Here is a 20,431-nt window from a genome sequence, read left to right on the forward strand (position 1 = left end):
GGCTGTGGTACCAGAGGGGTCAGTGATGCCACGAGAACTACCAGTTGTACCGTTTAATCTGTGTATTCGGCACGGCTGTTCGTTCTTCGTGGAACACAATACCCTGCCACGCACAACGCAATTATTCCCGCGTAAATAGACACATGCGAGTCGATTCAATTTTTTAAGATTGGGAACATATGGGGGAACAAATAACTTCCGAATGAATTCTCATTTCGAGTCACGAGAAGACCGTTAGGCTACCATGTATCGTCAGTACTGATACCTTTGTAGTTCGATGAGGCGAGGATTGTATTGTATTAGGTTGTCCTAAAAGTTTCTTTCGTGAGTTGCATTCAATTATTTTGTGTGGCAGTGTTTATATAAATAGACAATCTAATTTCTTAGACATTGATGCTGTAACAGTAATGGAGCGAAATAATTGTACACAATTTTGTAACGTAACATAAAACATAAAATATTGTGAACGTATTAATTATTAATAAAAGGAAAGAAACTTTTGGGACAACCTAATATATTCTAAACAGTTACTTCTAAATTTTTAATCGTGAATTCCAAACTCTGCGGTGCTAAATTTTGGAAAAAAGCTAAAGATATATCTTTCTCCGTTTGATATCTATTTTTTAAATCACTTATAAAATTCCTTCCTTACGATATACATGTATACATTCGATTTGAATCGAAAACTTTATTCCCAGCTCCTTATACCTATATGCATTCTAAATACAAATTTCGTATAAACTTTTCAGAGATAATAAGCTTCTTCCATGGATCTAAAGTATTCCATACAACAAACAGAGTCTTGGTAGTGCTGTAATTAATAACTAGACTGCAGATTTTATACATTTATGGCTTACAGTAATATATGGAAAACATGAAAAAAATGTACATAACACGTGTTGAATATAATCCACGATTTATAATATTGTTTCGTCTTGCATAAGTGTACGTACCTTTATGTTTAGCATGTATATCATAAATTATTAGGTGGACCGGAAAGTAATGTCGTTTCTTTGACATTAAATTCAAACAAATTTTTTATAAATTTCTATTTTTAATTATCATTTGTAAAATCGCTCCCGTTACCAATAGCGTTTTGCCATCTAGTGTGCAAATTGTCAATGCCAGATCGATAAAAATCAATGAGCCGATGAACGATAAACAAGTATTTAAAATTGCAAAAACGACATTATCTTCCGTTTCACCTAATAGTTTGTATTATAAATGCATAAAATCCGCAGTATTAGCACTTACAGCTAATTCATTAAATACACCACTGAATAACCATCAGAGATCTTTTATTCCTTGATAAACGTCACCTGTGTTCTTTTTAGTGCATTTCGAAACCCTGCTCTCCAGCTTAAACTTCCTCCCTCCCAAAGCGGCGAGGGGTTGGGAAACAGCAGGCGATATTAGGCAAATGATCGCTCTAAACGATGGCTGCCGTCCGTCGCGAAAGAACATCGGTTCGCGAGCGAAACAGCGGCCCGATTTGAAATTCAACCGACGCCTCCACGCTCGATCGCTCGCGGAATAAATATTCGGCCTTATTCTTCCCCGTTCCTGTCCCCTTTTCTCCCTTCATCGCGGATCACCGGCCACCGATAGCCTGGTAACCCGCTTTCCGCGTTCCCGTGTCTTCGTCGACAATAAGTGCGATCATTTCTGCTCGTTATGGACTACGCGATCGACGGACGTAGTCGATTCCTCTCGAATGGGAGGAATTCTACGAACGATCATCCGAAAGGGAGTTCTATTTTCGGACCCACGATTGCTTCGCGAGAGTATTAGAAAAGTCCTGGGGCGAAGTAGGCTAAGTTTTTCATCTAGGTGCTACAGATTTATTTTTAACGAGGACAATTCATTACTGTCAAACGCACTATATTTTTGAAACGAAAGGGAGACAATCGGGTTTTCGATGTAATTAATTCTCTATTCCATCAGTTGACACTAATGATTAAGCACGCCTTCCTTTCTGACTAGTTTCTAGGCAGTTTTCATGATTCTTTCTGCCAGCCAAAGTATTAAGTTGTCCCGAAAGTTTCTTTCGTTTTATTAATAATTAATATATACACAATATTCTATGTTTTATGTTACATCACTGAATTCTGTACGATTCATTTCGCTTCGTTATTGTTACAGCATCTATGTCTACAAAATTAGATTGTCTATTTTGTCTAAACTTTTAGGACAACCTAATACTTGACATATGCTCTCGATAGAAATCTATTTTTTGACCCAAAATAAACTAGTACCACCTCAAAGTTTCGTGTTAAATTATCCCAACAGAAAGAATTTTCTTAGTTTTTTCATTCTAAAAGTCTCTTTGATCTCTCTGCCTTCAAACAGACCAACGCCAAACCATGTGCCCCCCCGAATGAAACGTCTCCTGCCTCGAAAAAATTCGTTTCTCGTTCCAAGAATGAACCAGGTACCCGAGTGACCCGTTTTAAGGTGTCCCACCCCGTGTACGAATTGTATTTTAGAATTCCGAGAGCATTCAGTGTGCACGTACCGACAGGAAGGAACCTCCGCGTCCGCGGTCCCCTTCATCCCCAGTGATCGCGGTGCCAAGGTCGACCGGCGTGGATCACGCGCGATCCACGAGTTGAACGCACTCGATCCTTCGTCTCCGTCTCGTTCAACAAACGCTACCTGCCGAGTCGACGGCCAGCCGTGCACTGGACCGGGTCTATTTACCTGTGCTCACCTGGCCAGCGTGAATCCGCTGCTCGCCGCAGATGAGATGACCTGTTCCTTCCGGGTTCCTCGCGATCGCCACGGTCATCTTCTTCCGTTGACGATACTTCCATGAACCCATGAAGGAAGCATTCACACTTCGTCCATTGCTGGCTTCGGGCTCGTTTCACGGATACTCCCATTCCTAAATTTTGGTGAAAATTTGTTTGAGTAATCGAGATATAAGTAATATTAAAATTCACGTGTGTATTGCGAATCTTTCATCCAGTCATTCTTTTAAAATGAATTTAATATATACAGGGTGTCCCAACATCAATGGTACAACCGAGGTGGGGGTGATTCTACATAAAAAAAAAAACAAATCGAAAATTAGGAATAAAATTTTGTTCATTTAAGGTTTCGTTCTCGAGAAAATCGGTTTTGAATATTTAACTTATATTATATTCAACTTTGAAATATAACAATGTTCGCATTAATAAAGTAAGTTAGTAACTAAATTACATGTCTTATTTTCATTTAAATTCACTCTAAATCCGTAGGCAGAAATGAGTAATACAGCACATCATCTTGATATTAATCATATTAGTGGTACTTATAAGTGATATATGACTCGTATCGGGATCCATCCATCTAAACCATAGTTACGTGTACGGGTACTCTCTAAATATTCAAAACCGATTTTCTCGAGAACGAAAACTTAAATGAACAAAATTTTATTCTTTATTTTCGATTTGTTTTTTTTACGTAGAATCACCCCCACCTCGGTTGTACTACCGACGCTGGAACACCCTGTATATATTAAATTTATTTTAAAAGAATGATTTGGATGAAAGATTCACAATACACGCGTGAATTTTAATATTATTTATATCTCGATTATAATTGGCTATATAAATGTGTAAAGTATTGTGGGATAAAAATGGAGTTGCTCGCCAAAATTTATATCCTTGTAACGATTGGATATTTTAATATTAATGTTTTTATACATATAGCACCCATAATGATTATCGAGCCTTTCTCGTCATACTAATAAGTAAGAAATAAATTTCAACGACCTAAGGAAGACCCATTTATGAAAAGAAACTTGGAGACTGCAGTTTCCCCATTTCTGTAACGGAGATGAGCCTGTCCCTCATTGTTTCCGGATAATCGAGACGCTAATGCACCAATCAACGTCCCACGACCAAAGCACCTGTTTATCCCGTTAACCTCCTCGGCTCTAAACTTTTTCCTAGGCGTGAAAGAAATATCCTTGGCGTACGAGTCCTTTCAAGTTCATTAAATGTACCTGAATGAAATAATTCCGATGCGTACATGAATTTAAATAATTTTTAATTCAATTTTAATGATTCTTAGACTAAAATTTAGTAATGAATTTCTCCTCCCACTTCAGAAGACATAGGACCAAATTCGAGCACGTGACACGAACCGTTCGAAGCTATTAATTATTTCGCATTGCCATTAATTAATTCGTACTCAAAAATAATTTCACAAGTCACATGCGTCAGAAACCAGTCCTCCAATAGGTTAATACGGATATTTGCATTCCATTTCGCGGGAGAAAATATACTTTTCCCGCGTCGGGGCTCCAATTACTGGACTGTATCGCTTCCTGAATAGCAATTAATGCAGTAATAGCAACATTTTGTCGAGATATCGCAATTACCCGCGCACGGTTTAACGACCAACGACGAACGGATAATGGATTACGATGGATTACCGTACGTAACCGTTGCAGGTTGTTACACGCGTTGCTCCTCAATGGTTTGGAAAGCGTTCGATCGAGTTTTTTTTTCGGAAGGCAGGGAGAAAGAGGGCTAGAAAAATATTTTGTCGCAAATTGCAGAAACAATGCGAAACACAAATAGATTGGATCGATTAAAAGTTCTCTTTCAACGATGCGTGAAATTTAGAAGCGATTATAGCGTGCGTTGTAAATCTTTGTTTAATTCGAAGATATTTATTTAACATTTTTATTCTGTGTTAGATACAGTGGGTGTAGAATGTTTTCGTACACCGATCAATTTACCAAAAAACTTTTGTGTGAAATTGTAGTTTCTTGACTCTTTTTTTATAATCAATGATATTTTACATATTCTCGGAAGTCTCTAAGGTAGATATAGTCCAAACAACATTTACTAATTAATATAATTTGTGAAATTAACAAAAAGATGCGAAAAGTGGGTAAAAGTATAGAAGCAATAAGTATTTGTACGATTCTTATGACGAACCATTTACGGTAGAGTTTGTAACGTAAACACGTTAGTTTATTGCTCCGTACGAATTAGAAAACATCATATTTCCAGTACAGTACTTTTAAACAGCTGTGCGAATATTTATTGCTTCAACATTTCTATCGATTAATTGTTTTTTTTCTTGTTAATTTCGCAACTTACATAAATAGCTATTTCTTTTTGTGATCTATATATTCTAGAGATTTCCGAGAATATATAGAATGTCGTTGTTTATAACAAATAAATTAATAAATTACAGTTTTACATAGTTTTTTTGGAAATTAATCGGTGTACGAATACTTTCTACACCCACTGCACCTGATGATTATAAGCATGGGAGATCCACTCTCACCGCCAGCCTCGCGAGATAACTGATCGGTCTCCTAAAAAAACGACAAAATAAATTCCGTTATGCGAGACATGAAGGAATTAAAACGTTTCTTGTTAGCTGTCTACAACATCCAGACTAGCCAACGTTGCTCGAGTGAAAGCGAAAGGTGTCCGACCAAGTATCCAGTATTTTTTAAGAAATGAGAAAAAAAAAGGCGACGAAACGAACGGTTGAAAAACGCATTAAAGGAACTTTTACGGACATAGCGAATCATTCTCGTTGCATACAGGGAATCCCCCTTTAACCTTCAATTGTGAAGGAGAAATATTCGTTCGTAAGGTCGGGCAACGCTAAAATTGGGGCACGGCATTGTTTCTCTTTAAATTTATTCCAAAATACTGCGATTTATTGGAGGCACAACAAAGCGGCGCGGTACGCCGAATGAATTAACCAGATTCCATTTCGGATCTTATAGCGCAGTCGAACACGCCTATACGCGGCATAACAATGCGAGTTTTGCGTGGAAACGAGGTTAAAGAAAGGGGAATGCAAGTCGAATACCGAGAGAACCCCGACGCGTGCAAATTTCCGCCCCACCGAAGCAAACACTCATTCATGACTTCCTAGAAATGTTTATGATAAATAATATCACGCTGCTCTTTAACCGAATTAAGTTAAACTTGTTAATGGATTTGTTAAGCTCTATATTAAGAAAATTCAACATAGACCTAACGTTTAGAGTAATAACGTAGAGTAATTCATAATTCTATTCATTATCGTGTAAAAGGTGTTGTAAATAGTTGCATTCAATCAAAATTATATTTGTTATAGAATCCTTTCTCGTTTTACAAGCTTATGTGAGACGTTAAAATTAAAACACGTCCTTGTATTAAGAGAATAATTACAGACCATATCAATTTTAAAATGTGGGCACTAAAATCGATAGCCATCTAGCGGTGAACAACCCGAAATAATTTATCGACCTTTAGACAGCGCCTCTATCGGGAAAACGCTCAAGTTTGTCGAGAAATAATTCAATTTTGAACTACTAGATGGCGCCACAAGGTTCGAGTTACCGACTGTAGTTATTTGTATATTTTACCAATTGTAGTTATTTGTATATTTTACTTTTTTTTTGCATAAATACGAACTCTAATGTCGTATCAATAATAATGCGCAATAATTTGAACATATTGCCATCATCTGTGATAGTCAATTTCTTTAAAGTTTCATTGCGTGAAATAAACGGCAGAAAACGCTGTCTTAGAGACATTGTAATATATTAATACTTGTAGTACTATTAGAAGTTTAATATTGAATGTAATAAAATAATTTAAATAAATATAACTTAATGTCGGTATTCATAACAAAGTGGTGGCATCTAGCGGATTGAATTTAGAATTATTCCTCAACAAACTTGGGCGTTTTCCCAACGATAACGCAGTTTAGGTCTAAACATATACAGGGTGTCCCAAAAATGTTGTAACACCTTGAAAGGGGTGGTTGGGGGCGTGATTTGAAACAATTTTTTCCTTAGCGAAAATGTTGTCCGAGGCTTCGTTGAGGAGATATTAACGGAAAACACTGACCAATCAGAGCACGCGTATACCGGTGGAGCGGCCGCGGTAGCGTATGAGCGCGGCCGCTTAGTGCGTAGCCTTCGCTCCACCGGCATCCGAGCGCTCTGATTGGTCAGTGTTTTCCGTTAATATCTCCTCAACGAAGAGTCGGACAACATTTTCGCTAAGGAAAAAGTTGTTTCAAATCACCTCCCCAACCACCCTTTTCAATGTATTACAACAATTTTGGGACACCCTGTATACATAAATAACAATTAGAAACAAGACGTTTCTAAGAGAAAGTCACCAACTCTGGCACCAACCACACACTTCTACTTCGAGTAAGCGTTTTGGTTGGTGTTGAAATCAGTGATTTTCTTTTATAAATAAAATCACTTTGGCCAGTTATAAAAATAAATAGGGACTTTGAAAACATCCTATATAAATATAACGTAAGAGTGCGTCAATTACTTTCGCGATAGCATTTAAAAGGAACTGTCAGTTGTGTTGAGATTAAATGCACGTAACGCATTTCGTCATGTTTACCTTTTTCATAAATATAAACAAAATAGTGAAAGTATATTGCTGACTAATAATTATACAAATATTACGATACGATTTCTCAACAAGGGGATTCACAAAAAATGGGTTGTTATATCGGAAATGATGATCGTTGATCGATGCCTATGTTTATCAACTAATTTTAATGAACAGACGAAATTGCAGACGTAAAGATTTATGTACGAGCAATGATACTTTTCTGATAATATTAAACTACTAAAATATGTAACGATCTAACCTAATGTAAATATCTTATGAAAACTATTAATCTAATTATTTTTCATTGTGAAACATTTTTTTTACACTACATCTATAATATTCCCTTCTCCGTGATGTAAATACATAACATTTACGTTTATTCCTTGTATATTATCTTAACTTATGCAGAAGATCGAAATTGCAATTATAACTTTAGTGACTGTTAAATTGTGTAACTGATACTGCTCTATTATGAGTGATATGGATCATTCAGAGAACTTGGATGACGATAAACATAGTTCATATTATGCATTACGAGTTGCATTAAAAACCATGAAAGAACGTTGTCGACAATTAGAAACAAGGTTAACTATCGTCGAAGAAGAAAATATGTGTTTGAAGATTGAATGTGCTAAAAATGAGTCTACAGCAATTGTGAAAGTCAATGATAATAATGAGAAAACTATTGTACAAAACTTAAAGGTTTATATATTTATATTAATGTATAAAGTATTTGTACTTTACACTTTTATGCATTATACTTTAATACAGTTTGGTTGACAGGAAGAAGTAGAAGAGCTTACGAAACAGAAGTCTCAACTCACTCATCAAATTTTTATGGTAGCAGCAGAAAATCGCCAATTATGGAAAAGATTAACAAAATTAACAAGAACAAATAAATCATTAGGAAGCCAATTAACGAAAATCTCTGATACACTTAAACAACATTCTCCAGCTCAACCATCTGAGATTGTGTCCTATAATTTTGATGGTGTTTCTCATACCACAAAACAGGAAGATGGTAATGAACTGTTAACTACAAGTAATGATTTATACTTGATTATAGAATACCTACTAGATGTAACAAATGTATAAAACTTTACATTATATTTGTACTTTTAGGTGGAAGGGAACAGAGTTTAGAGGAAATATCATTAAGGCTTATAAATAGCATTATGTTAGAAAAGTCTGATCTTGAACAACAATATGCAGAGGTAAGTAAATAATACCATAATAAATCTATTAAATTTATAAGGCATGTGTACTTAGATTTCATTGTTATATAATTAGATGGTTGAACTACAAAACAATACTGAATTCAATTTACAAAATATTGGTTTCACTTACCCAGAGGATTCGGATACAGATTTAGAATTACTCAAACAACATGATGTTAGATTGACTCAAATGAGAAATACTTTATTAGCGCAACAAACTAAATTAAAAAGAGCACTGCAGCATTTTAAAAAAATGAAAGAAGGTAAGTACAATACAGCAAGCAAGTGTTTATTACCCACACAACGAAGTATTGTCAACCAAAATAGAAATATTAACTTTACAGGAGCTATGTGTAATATTTGTCGCATGAACGCAAATAAAAAAATGTGCCAAACAGGCACACAATTTGATTCTGATGAAAGTTTTAAAGAACATGGCGCAACTCAAACCAGCCTACAAACGTCGAGTTTATGTTTAGACAAATGTTCCAACTCCACGGATAATACAGAACAAGTCAATAGAATTTGTCCATTATGTGGATTATTTTATGGGAAAGCTACTTTGTTTATAGAATTTCATGAACATGTGTTAAGTCACTTTAGTAAAGACGCATCAAGCAGTTTTGAAATTGTTCACTAATAATTGTTGGAGATACGGGTACTTGTTATGATTTTGTAATTTCAATTTGTTTGCAAATTTTGCATATATGCTATTTTAAAAACAGATAGGACATATAAATAGTATACATATTATCTGAAAGTGGGGTAACTAGGCCAGGGTTAGAAGTGTTATCGATTACTGAATTTTATAAGCTATTGATCTAAATAGTATTTACGGGTAGCAAATAATCATCATACATGGAAATGCAATTTGAATAAAGAGAGTTAATATACAAATAGTGAATACGATTGTTTATGAAAACAGAGAAGTACAATATTGTGAAGTTACCTGCAATTGTAATAGTAAATTTAAACAATATATCAATTATTCTTTTAAGTTTATTTAATACAAACAAAATACCTTGCCAATGTAAAACCTTCTCGATTTTTTATTTAAGGCAAATCTTTAGTTTTTACATCTTCTGAGTCAGATGGTTCTTTTGCTGTAGATTGTAGTAAATTCTGATTAAACCATTCAGGTCTTTTCTTAGGTAATTCAACGATTCTTTGTTTCTGTATCAAAATGATTATGCATTATATATCAGACATACATATTAGTTTCTGTGTCAAGTACACATTATAATTAATAGTATAAGTAAATTGAGTACCTTCCAAAACTCGTCTGACATATGTTTTTTTTCTCCTTCATATAATACAACAATGTTTTCCTCTACTGGTTGTAATCCCAATTGATTTTTTATAACTTCTTGAATTTCCAGTGTTTCCTTTTTTACTATTTCATAGCAATATCCTATACAAATTTGACAAAATGTAAATTGACATATTCAATGTTCATTACTCATATATGTAAATATTTTAATATTTAAAATCATATTAGATGTTTTACCGCAAAGAGTGCCAGCCTCGTAATCATGACCACATTTTCTGCACATTAAAATATTAGTTTTGGGAACATGCGGCTTCCAATTATATTCAGGAAAACCGAATTTTCTGTTAAGTCGTTTTTCAACAGATCGACGGCATTTAGGTACAGCCCATAAAAATCCATCGTTCAAAATATCTTTTAAAGATCGTTTAGAACCATTACTAGGCTGTACTTGATTCATCACATGGTTACAATCGATTGCACACAATCCTCCTGAATAAAGGTAAATAATATTTTATGACTATAGCGTTAAATATAAAATATTTGACAATTGCTTATAATTAATTTCAATTTATCATAATCTTCAGAGGTTAGGAAAGTTAACAACATAAAATCTCTTATTTTTAAAGTGTAATTACACAATCAAATACAATTATAATATACGTTACAAATAAGTAACGTTACTGTTTTTACCTGGTGGGAAACCTCGACCAAGAATAATATCAATTGCTTGCTCAAATGTTTTAAAAGCACGAGATAACCTACTCATAAGACCGCTCGCCATGTTTAAAGGCTAGCATAGATCAGTGTGTGTACATATACAACAAAACACAGATAGAATAGCACGTGAGATTAAGGATGATTCCCATTTATGCAGTAATTTCTAAACAATTCTGCCCTGTCATTATATATTACTCTCGTTGAAATTATACTCTAAAATAGATGATAAAAGGTTTATTTTAAATTATACGAAAGTACATATAGGGATTAATAAGAAGTCTGTAAAATGTAACAAAGTTTGAATGACAAAATTATGACACACATTTTACATTAGATGTCGCTAACAATCGATTTATTTAGCGTTCCTTCGAGATAATACTTTCTTCGTAAATTATTCGATGGCCAAAGTCTTTAATTATTTTGAATACAGCTCCGATTAATGCCGTGCACAGCAGTTGTGTTTACAAGTGGGGAAGGGAAAAGTGGGTGGGGGAGTGATTTTGAAGTATCGGTGGGGACTAGCGGAACTCGAAAGTCTCCACGAGTCGTGTGACTCGCCTCACTACAGTTTTCGCTATGGCGTGTATAGGGTCGAGTAGGCTCTGTGCTCGTGCAGAGAAATTGTGCCAGTTCGGACATTTCGCCCAATTACGAAGGAAAGTTTCAACGACATGTGTCAAGTCACGACCCAGAATCGACCAGCAGACCAGTGCTTTGGTTCAACATTGTCAGGTACGTTAATTTCGTTTTACAGTGTAGTTGCCAATGCACAAGGAAATCTTATCTACGGTCAACATAGCTTTGTCACTGTATTCACAAATTATTTCTGAGCTTACAGAGCATAGGTACTTTACAACACGCCCATAAATTCTTTCTATTTCATTCATCTTTGATGGAATATCGCGAATCATCCGCATGTTGTTGCCGACATAACCTACATTCGCTTCAAGTTTAAGAATCTTTTTTCGCTATTAATCATTTGGTTTATCGTGTCGATTTCCGCAAGGATTTCGAAAAAAGAGTATAAAATAATTTGTCAGTGTTGATAAAATGTGTAAAATAGACGATTGTATCCGACTTTGTAGACTTAGTAAATTACATAATGTCTCGGTACGTGTCGGTAAATTGAGTTACTGTATCGAGGAAATTTAGTGTGATATATTGAACGTACAAAGACTATTTTTGTTATGTACATGCGCGTGTTGCAATTCTAATGACAGATCCACGTGACAATAAATGGAAAGTCACTCCTGTAAAAGACTGTCAGTAAAGTTTGCGTGAAACCACGTTTTTGTGCGGTCGAACTGTCAGCTGTTCCTAGCAGACGACCTAGTTGGCGTCTGCTACAGACGTAGTTCATATTAACACCTATAAAACAGCATCACGTTAAAAATGTTAACAATTTCTTAGCGAAAGTATTTTCTAAAATCAATATTTTAATTATTATTAACTGTGTTTGTTGTAATATTGGATGATTGTACCTGGAATATTATTTAAACTTTCTATTGACTGGGCAAGCGACGCTTGACCGCTGCACGCATGCGCAGCGAACGAATTTGAATCCATTTTATACATCATGTGTAATATCTATTAAAGTAAATTCTCAATCTTTTCAAATTCGACAATTGTATATGTGTACACGGTATTTCAAAATTAGTAATTTTATTATATATAACATATGTTTGTACATGTATTTCATTTACGTGTGTATATTTATGAAAATATGCAATCTAAAATCTAGATCTGTTTTAAAAAATTCATAACTTTGCAAATATTTTTATTTAACTGTTATAAAGATGTAATATCCTTTTCATAGTATATTATATACTTTTCTACAAAGTAAAATAGAAGTTCTTATAAATGCACAATGAGATTTGCATGTTCTTTTTTTTCGATTAACCTTGTGCTACGAAGTCCCCGTTTACAAATGGAGCAAATAAATATATCAACGAAGAAAAAAAAAAAACGAAGTAATTGTTTCAGATACATATTCAGAACAGAGCCTACTCTGTTATAGAATATTAACCTCTCGCCAACAGTTTCTAATTCCATCTGAATTTCTAAGCACCTTAATGGCCTCTAACGAAAGTTTTCCATAAATTGTTCGACGAACATCCAAACGAATTGCACGACTTTCACTGCTGGAAAGTGACACGGAGACCGGATTTTGAAATCTTCTTTCGATAGCTCGCGATTCGCTGACGTTGGGTTCGGCACATCGACGGACGGCTAATCGTCCTTAGTTATTACGCAAGTCTTAGGTAAACGATGGCTCGCTGGACAGGGCGTTGCTTGAGCGGAGATTCTGTTTCTCTATTTTTACGGCGACGATAGTCAATATTATCGGTAAGAGCGAGAAACCGGTCGCTGAGGGCAACGCGACGAATTTCAAGTCTCGCTTCTCGTAAGTAGGCTAACTGGCCCGTGAGATATCCTTCTTCGAGCATGGTTAGCCCATGGAATCCACGCTCTTGACTTTCTCGGCTCGTTCAGCTGTGCCCCGCGTGTATAGATCTCTTACACACGGATTCACCTACGAATCGAGACCCACTATAGAGCATCTACGTTTTCTACGATTTTCTACAATTTATCACTGGGTTTCGTACTCTTTAGGATACCTTCTCACGTCTTTTTTTTTAAAAAAAAAAGGAACATTTTTTCATTCGAATTTTATAGGCAGACAATATTGCGTGTGCTTTATTCTGCGCAGGATAAATGAGTGCATCCACGATCTAGAAAATGTAGATTTACACCGGCTGTTACGTGTACACGGAATACAGAGCATGATTTATTGGATGAAACGAGCGATATATTTAACCTCTTCAGAATTAGTTTCAAGTTTTGTGTAACTATTACATTTATGGGTGTATATTCATAAATAAGTTTCTCAAGTATATTTCACGTCAGTGTTAACTAAATTAAAAGTGTAAGAATAATAGAGATAAAAATAATCGTGATTTTATTGTGTCCTGAAGAAGGTTTAGAACCAGCTACAAATATCTTCCTTGTTAATGCAAATGTACGGTCATTAACATCGTCTGTTTGCAACTTCCTTGTTACAATCATCGCTCTCCTTGAGTGACTTCAATGCTTGGTAATGGTATCATTGTCAAACGCAGATCGTGAACTTGGATACAAAGCGCAAGGAAGAAAGAAATGGCGCCTAAATTAATTGGCGCATTAATTCCTAATTATGTCATATTTCTAACAATGTCCTTTTTATTAAATTTTAGTCCATAATCTTTGGTGTTATGTTTTTGTTCCTCCTACTTTTATGATCATTGCGTTTTTATAACCCATTTAACCCATGCTAGAGCTCCGATTTTGTGCAAAAAATGCCGACTTGTCATTGAAACTGTCTGAAACTGATTTTTAATGCAAATATAAGGTCATTAACATCGTCGATTTGCAAGTTCTGTTTCATAGTCGTCCGTCTCCATAACTCGCGTACAATAAGGAAGATTTCCTTCATTGACGCACGGCGTTTGTGCTTTTGGCATGTCAATTCTCGCCAACGTTCCACGTGCGTACGCACGCATAGGAATGCGTGAATAGTTTTACAATTGCGATTGTTGTTAAATTACTGCGCACTGTACTCGACGAGCCGGTGCGCGAATCAACATAGGAAACTCTCCAGTTTCGTTTCAGAAACCATAGAACGTACACTTTCGATACCAAATCAACCACGAAATGATGGGACACCCGATGTATTTGGTGATTAGGAATAAAATGTTCACTTTCGATGTAAAAGACGATGACCTTTGTAACTCTTGCACACCTATAAACTTACTGAGGGATAAAGACATACATTATACCACAAATTCGTATTCATATTTAACAAAAAGTATATGGAAATTTTCTTTCTAAGAAAAGATCGTAGAAAAGGTGATTACATTTTTTCACAACATTTGAATATTTATTTGAATAGAAGAACAAGTAGCATAAACATGTAAGACGACCCAGTATTTATTCAAAGTCTTTTTACTCCATTTTGTGAGTTTTACGAGCAAAACACGATCACGTACCTGTAATTCGAATGTACTCTGTGCTTTTATCGAGTACTCTGACCAGCCATCTAGCTGTTTCTTTCAATACCACATCCGGTTACTTGTTTTTGATATTTCGTTGAATGTGCTTCGCTCAAAGCTGTTGCAATTAAGAATACTTGCTTTTCAAGGATGAACGTGGCACGTTTTCTCGTCCAAAAAATATTTTATATATATGTATATTACTTTCACTGATAATAGTTATATCGCTCCCGCGGTTAGCTCATCGCAAATGACCGCGAACATGCGCTCCTGACATTTACGAACCTTCACTTCGTGAGTTTTTACAGTTTAACCTTTAACTGGTTTTATACTCGTGTACAATTTTTTTTCCGGAGCGTAGATTCGATCGTTACCATCTTTCAATTCTTATTCGTGCACTGTATTAAACAAAAAGTTAAATTTTAAGCGCGTAAAGAGCATTCCTTTTCGTTTAGTTAAGAAAGTAGTAGCAATGACTCAAAGGTTAAATTTATTTAAAATATTCTCTAAGATCGTTTTACCATAGACTCGAAAATGGCCGGATTGTGTCATTTCGGTATGTTTGCATATTCAACGATTGAAAATTATTTAATCCGTTTGCCATTTTGAAACGCTTTCTCTTTTTCAAAGTTACGTAAGACGAGCGTTGTATTAAATAATGTTTTACACAAGAATTCTATTTTCAATCAAGTTTAATTCTTAATATTCGGCGAATTCCTTATACTCGAGTACTTGGTTGCAAAATGTTAAGAAAATTATAGAATTCTCTGTTGTTTAATATACAATTTGTTCAATTTTTGGAACATATCATACCGTTGGTTGTTCTGGATTCTTTTTATATTTATTTCTACGTTATTGCAACGCAAGAATTTCTTATCTATTCTACTCTATTAATTATAAACAAGTCCCGGAACAAAAGAGTATACTTGAATATATCGCTCAAGATAGTTACATCTAATACAAGTTTCTGATATAAATAAAAACAGTAACTTTTCATTCACGATTGTTAATCGTAACGGACAGTGTTGCTCAATGGAGATTAATCGACGTCCACGCGAACGGTCAATTACTAGGACAGTCGTCAATTATGCTATAAGTGGAGATATTATAATCACACGTGTATTGGAATATCGATATATAATCAGGTGTCCAGGTGTCTCAAGTACGACGACTCTTTCTATGTTTCCAAAGGACAAAAAAGCGACGAAGCACACACAAAAAATCGATCAGAGATCGTTTAGGGCAGTGTTTCTCAAACAGCGGTCCTCTGGGGGCTCTACGAAGAGAACCTAGACGAAATAGAAACTTTTTTCAAATCAATGCAACAATTGTTTACACCTCGTTACGTTTGGATTGTCTATTATTTTTGGTTAGTCGATTGATCAAAATTGTTTTTCATTTGCAACATATTCATCACTTTCTATTCCACTTCTGTTAAAAAATCTTTCGTTTGCGATAGGATAATTTTATCTTTTCATGAATTAATGAAAATTTGCTCGTTCAGTCAGAAATTAAGTTTTATTATTAAATAAATTCTGAGAAGACCCACATGAGAATGGTATAATTGTTCACGGTTATTTGTTTGCATAGCGAACGGTGTAAATTAAACATTGTGAACATTCCACCAGATTCTACTGATTCCACCAACAGGTGTCTTTTCATCGAGAGGCCCATAGTTTGAGATACACTGACCAAAAGGCTACTGACATACCTCAACCTAGATTCTACAGTTTTATATTCCTCGGCGCGCGATCGATCCTAGGATCGATCGAGGCTGCTCATGGCGAACGAAATGATCGACGTGCATCGTGCACAGTGATCGTTTCGCAAGTACCACAAATTATTGCGAGAACACAGTCGTCGAACCAGAATGCTGGTTCGGTTTCGAGAAGATCGCGTTTCGTCGTCACTTCGCCTGGCTTAGGTCACTCGTGCGCTAAGAGGACTTCAAATATTGTACTTATAAACTCAATTCCGAACAGAGTAAACCGTGTTTCGATACACCGTGTCTTCAACTTTTCTTAAAAAAAAAAAAAAAAAAAAAAAAAAAAAAAAAAAAAAAAAAAAAAAAGTGAGGAATAATAAAGATTCTATCCCACAAATTGTGAAACTAATCGCAACGGTACCAAAATTAATGCAAATCCTAATTGAGAAACACATGACGAGACAGGATGGTACACCTAAAAATTGTTCAACGGTTGCATCATTTTCGTTGGATTTTCGCGATATTTGGTAAACGTCCAAATACTTTCGTAGACCTATGTACGCGCTATTACAGATCGCCACTCGCGGTGACGTCGGTGTACAATATACTAGGCGAAAGGAAATAGCTCGAGAAATATGATTCTGTTTTCACTTGTAGAAAAGTTTCTTCAGTTGCGTTACACGTTACATAAATTAAGGAAGCGATGAGAGAAGCTTTCCAGACTTGTTTTCAGCTTTACTTTCATCGAGATTAAGAAGCTAGAACAAGGACAAGCAATTAAATCAATTTTAAGTAATTAGGCTTAATGTAGTTATCGAATAGCTGCTGAATACAATTCTTTCCGAGATGCGGTGTAAGATTCTATACATTGTTTAGAGATTACGCGCACTATTCTCATTTAATCTGGATATTATCTCGAAATGTTCCCAGAAGCCTGTGAGGCCTAATTGAACAGCCCGGACAGACGTAATTAGCGGTTTTCAACGTTGCAGAGCATCGTCAAAAATAGAAATCGTCCTATCGATGGTTACTCTATCATTTACGCTCAATTACTTTCAAGGCTCGTCGAAAAGGGCGTCTCTTAAACGCTATGAATACGCATTTTCGCAAATGTGTAACGAGGACATCGGAGAGTAGTAAACGTCTGGTCGAAAAAAAAAGGTCTCGATTCATGTAATCTATACGTAGTCGGTTTTTTAGTTAACGCAGAACACCGAATTACTTTTCTACATCGTCGGTTACGCAATCGGGTTTTTTCGTCGGCGAGCGTAAAATTCGCGGTATAGAAACAATACACACAACGTGTGAAACAGTGTGAAATTAAAGTCATCGATTTACTAGCTCCTCGAGGCTTCTGCACCGTTTAACACACCTTTCCCTTCTTGTTTTTGCTCGAGACGCGGTGTAGGCGACGAAGAGATCAACGTCCACTGCGTCTGCACGAGTGATGTCCACGTCTCTTAGATAACTGCCGGACGAACATTATCAAATTGCTCGTTGGTGTACAACAGAGTTGGATTACCCCTGAGGTTTCTTTTTTTTTTGTGTGTTAAGGTGAAACATCGTTTCGAGGGACTATGAATGAAACAATCACCTTTCGGTCGATTATCAATGCTGAATAATTTTAGTAACTGGTACAGAGTTTCCTTTATTGGTAGTGAAAGTAGATTTAATTTAATATGAAAGTTTTTTTTCTTAGAATGTAATATTTATTGCTTCCAATAGTAAAAAACGAAATATACAGTAGGCAACCTCGAGATGACTAACATATTATTATTTTACACTGGCATCGGAGCCATTTTTGTAGACAAGCATTCTAACTATAGATAAATTACAAATATACAAACAAATATTCGAAATAAGGATTGTTTTAATTTTGGGAAACATTGTGCTGCCTACTTTTCAAGATATAAATATTGACTTCTTTGAAACATGGATACATGAAGGAATAAAAATTAGACTTGCACATAAATTACAGATATGCAAACAAATATTCGAAATGAGAATTATTTTAATTTTGGGAAACATTGTGCTGCCTACTTTTCAAGATATAAATATTGACTACTTTGGAACATGGATACACGAAGGAATGAAAGTTAATTATGGTACATTGCGTACTTATAGCGAATAGTCTCAGCCTTGAGTATTGCCGGCACTACAGTGCAGGCGTTGAACTCACTCGCTGCCGCATATTTTAAATTCGATCAGTACTTGATATCCTCGAGCACGTTAAACGCGCCTTTCGTATCGATAAGATAAATTCAACAATTTTCGTTAATTAAATATCGAAGAAGAAATGTTTCCTGAAAATTGAAAAACTCCTTTGTTTTTACCATGACATAATAATCGTCGATTAAATATCTCTGTATTCGCCATGTTATACCCAGAAGTACGTGCTTTCGAAATATTGCTCGAAGGACTCTGCAATCATGATCACTAACCTCGTCACTTGCAATTGCATGATCAATAATCTATCCAATGAGGTAGAATAATATACAGTTGCTAACTAAACGGTTTGGATTAACTCGTCAAATCTTGTATAGGCAAGCTTCGCGCTGTTCAGTCTTCTTTATCATTCGATCAATAATCTACGTAATGAAGGGTAATTGCCCGAACGCTAGAAATAGAGAATCGATATGGTGTTGGATAAGAGTAATTTGAGAGACGATAGAATGTCTCTTTAATGAAATTCTGATTCACTGACCAACAATGTACGATGATTGCTCGGCGAGGCCATCAATGAAATGTTGGGTAGCGAGAATTATTTACTGTAGATCGTCATTCGCTATCGAGATGTAATTTACAAGAACGTAAGCTTTGAGGTTGACCTATGGGTAGGGGTATAATTGAAGAGAACGGCCGCGATGTGCAGAGGAACGTGACACTGCTTCTCTACTCGTCTGCGAGAAACCGGTATTAATGTTACAGTAATCGAGTTAAAGGATCTGATCGAGTCATAATTAATGTCTCCCGACGTTAATTCCATGCGAAAACGTTTAAGAATCGATACGAGATTACTAAATCAATTGAATAATTAGCAGCCGGAACTTGCTAACTAATTTTCTCTGATACCTTCTAATTAATCGACAACTGGTTACTCATAACTCTCTAATAAGGTTACAGTTCCTTTACTAGAAAATTTACTGATTAGGGATGAATTATTTCGATTAAAATAAATCGAAATTCAAATTGATATCGACACGTGCCATCTATCGGTTGTGTGACTGCATTGCTTGCCTTATTACTGAGAAATTACATCGCACTTATTTTTTTATTACTTCGATTACTTCCATGTCACTTTGTATATAATAAGTAAAATGTTGCTTGCCTTATCATTGACAAATATATTTGCACATATTTTTTTTATCACTTTGACGATTACTTACTTCCATGTCACTTTATATACAATAAGTCAAAAATTGAACGTACACGTATGCGCTGATATCTCTGAAGAAGTTAAGGGCAACTCCCGTTTTGCAAAATGTGCTCGTATCGAATTCAGTCCTCTTCGAACAGCAAAATAATATAATCACTCTACGGGCGTGTTACCCGTCCAAAAAATCTTCGGTCTACCGTTACGAGGATATTAGTGTCGAAAAGAGATCGGTACGTGATAGGTTCTCCATTCAGGGAGTGTTTGTGAATCATCCACGGGTTCGTAGTGCGTCAATTGAAACGTTGGCTGCATGAATGAACACGGTTGTCTCTGAATTCGTTGTCGCGCGTCGCGAATGATGAAGCTGACAAATCTCGACGCGTAACGCTGGCATATCAATCAGACGCACGCGGCATTGTCGAGATTGTTAAATACTGTTATGGTATGCGCCTATCTTCCGAGGATCGATTAACTGTGCGATTTTTACATAACGCGCACGATGCAATTGCGTTCCCCTGGTGCATCATTATTCTCCGTACGAGTCGTTGGTGTTATTTTTTTTTCGCTTAAGAAATCGAGCAAGCATCTCGAGGTGGCGACAGATCTCTTGTAGAGTCTCTTCAGGTAGGTGTCTCCTGAATTCTATGAATTTATGAATAATTCTTCGAGTTCTCTATCAGCCATCGATGTTATACTTCAATTCTACCTCTTAAACTACAGTGGATGATCGAATCATATTTTATCTTGTCGATGG

At 35.7% G+C, this 20,431-nt stretch overlaps 3 protein-coding genes across 6 annotated transcripts in view; 2 read left to right on the forward strand and 1 right to left on the reverse strand.

Annotated features, from left to right (window-relative positions):
• The first annotated feature begins 7,179 nt into the window (after positions 1 to 7,179).
• LOC128895271 (protein spindle-F) lies at positions 7,180 to 9,578 on the forward strand. Of its 3 annotated transcripts, XM_054157745.1 has the most exons (5): positions 7,181 to 8,066; positions 8,148 to 8,385; positions 8,487 to 8,578; positions 8,655 to 8,844; positions 8,926 to 9,578. In XM_054157745.1, the coding sequence occupies exons 1-5, from the start codon at positions 7,836 to 7,838 to the stop codon at positions 9,219 to 9,221; spliced, it is 1,047 nt and encodes a 348-aa protein (XP_054013720.1). In that variant the 5' UTR covers positions 7,181 to 7,835; the 3' UTR covers positions 9,222 to 9,578. The 3 variants fall into 3 exon arrangements, with proteins under 3 accessions (XP_054013701.1, XP_054013720.1, XP_054013710.1); XM_054157726.1 differs by having other exon boundaries at positions 7,180 to 8,066; positions 8,655 to 9,578; XM_054157735.1 differs by having other exon boundaries at positions 7,926 to 8,066; positions 8,136 to 8,385; positions 8,655 to 9,578.
• Positions 9,473 to 10,641, reverse strand: LOC128895319 (39S ribosomal protein L32, mitochondrial). The gene is made up of 5 exons (XM_054157823.1): positions 10,542 to 10,641; positions 10,089 to 10,340; positions 9,850 to 9,992; positions 9,603 to 9,754; positions 9,473 to 9,530 (listed from the first exon to the last, which is right to left on the reverse strand). Exons 1-4 carry the CDS (start codon positions 10,630 to 10,632, stop codon positions 9,635 to 9,637), a joined length of 606 nt encoding a protein of 201 aa, XP_054013798.1. The 5' UTR covers positions 10,633 to 10,641; the 3' UTR covers positions 9,473 to 9,530; positions 9,603 to 9,634.
• A 382-nt stretch (positions 10,642 to 11,023) lies between these two features.
• The window catches only part of LOC128895245 (all trans-polyprenyl-diphosphate synthase PDSS1), a 46,560-nt gene continuing 37,152 nt past the window's right edge, over positions 11,024 to 20,431 (forward strand). The window contains exon 1 of one of the 2 annotated variants that reach the window (XM_054157680.1): positions 11,024 to 11,300. In XM_054157680.1, coding sequence (XP_054013655.1) covers positions 11,145 to 11,300 — 156 coding nt within the window. In that variant the 5' untranslated portion in view covers positions 11,024 to 11,144. The remainder of the gene's footprint in view (positions 11,301 to 20,431) is intronic. The other variant, XM_054157689.1, reaches the window with a different exon arrangement.

The sequence above is a fragment of the Hylaeus anthracinus genome, unplaced genomic scaffold, assembly GCF_026225885.1.
Source record: "Hylaeus anthracinus isolate JK02 unplaced genomic scaffold, UHH_iyHylAnth1.0_haploid 0, whole genome shotgun sequence".
Classification (NCBI taxonomy): Eukaryota; Metazoa; Arthropoda; class Insecta; order Hymenoptera; family Colletidae; genus Hylaeus; species Hylaeus anthracinus.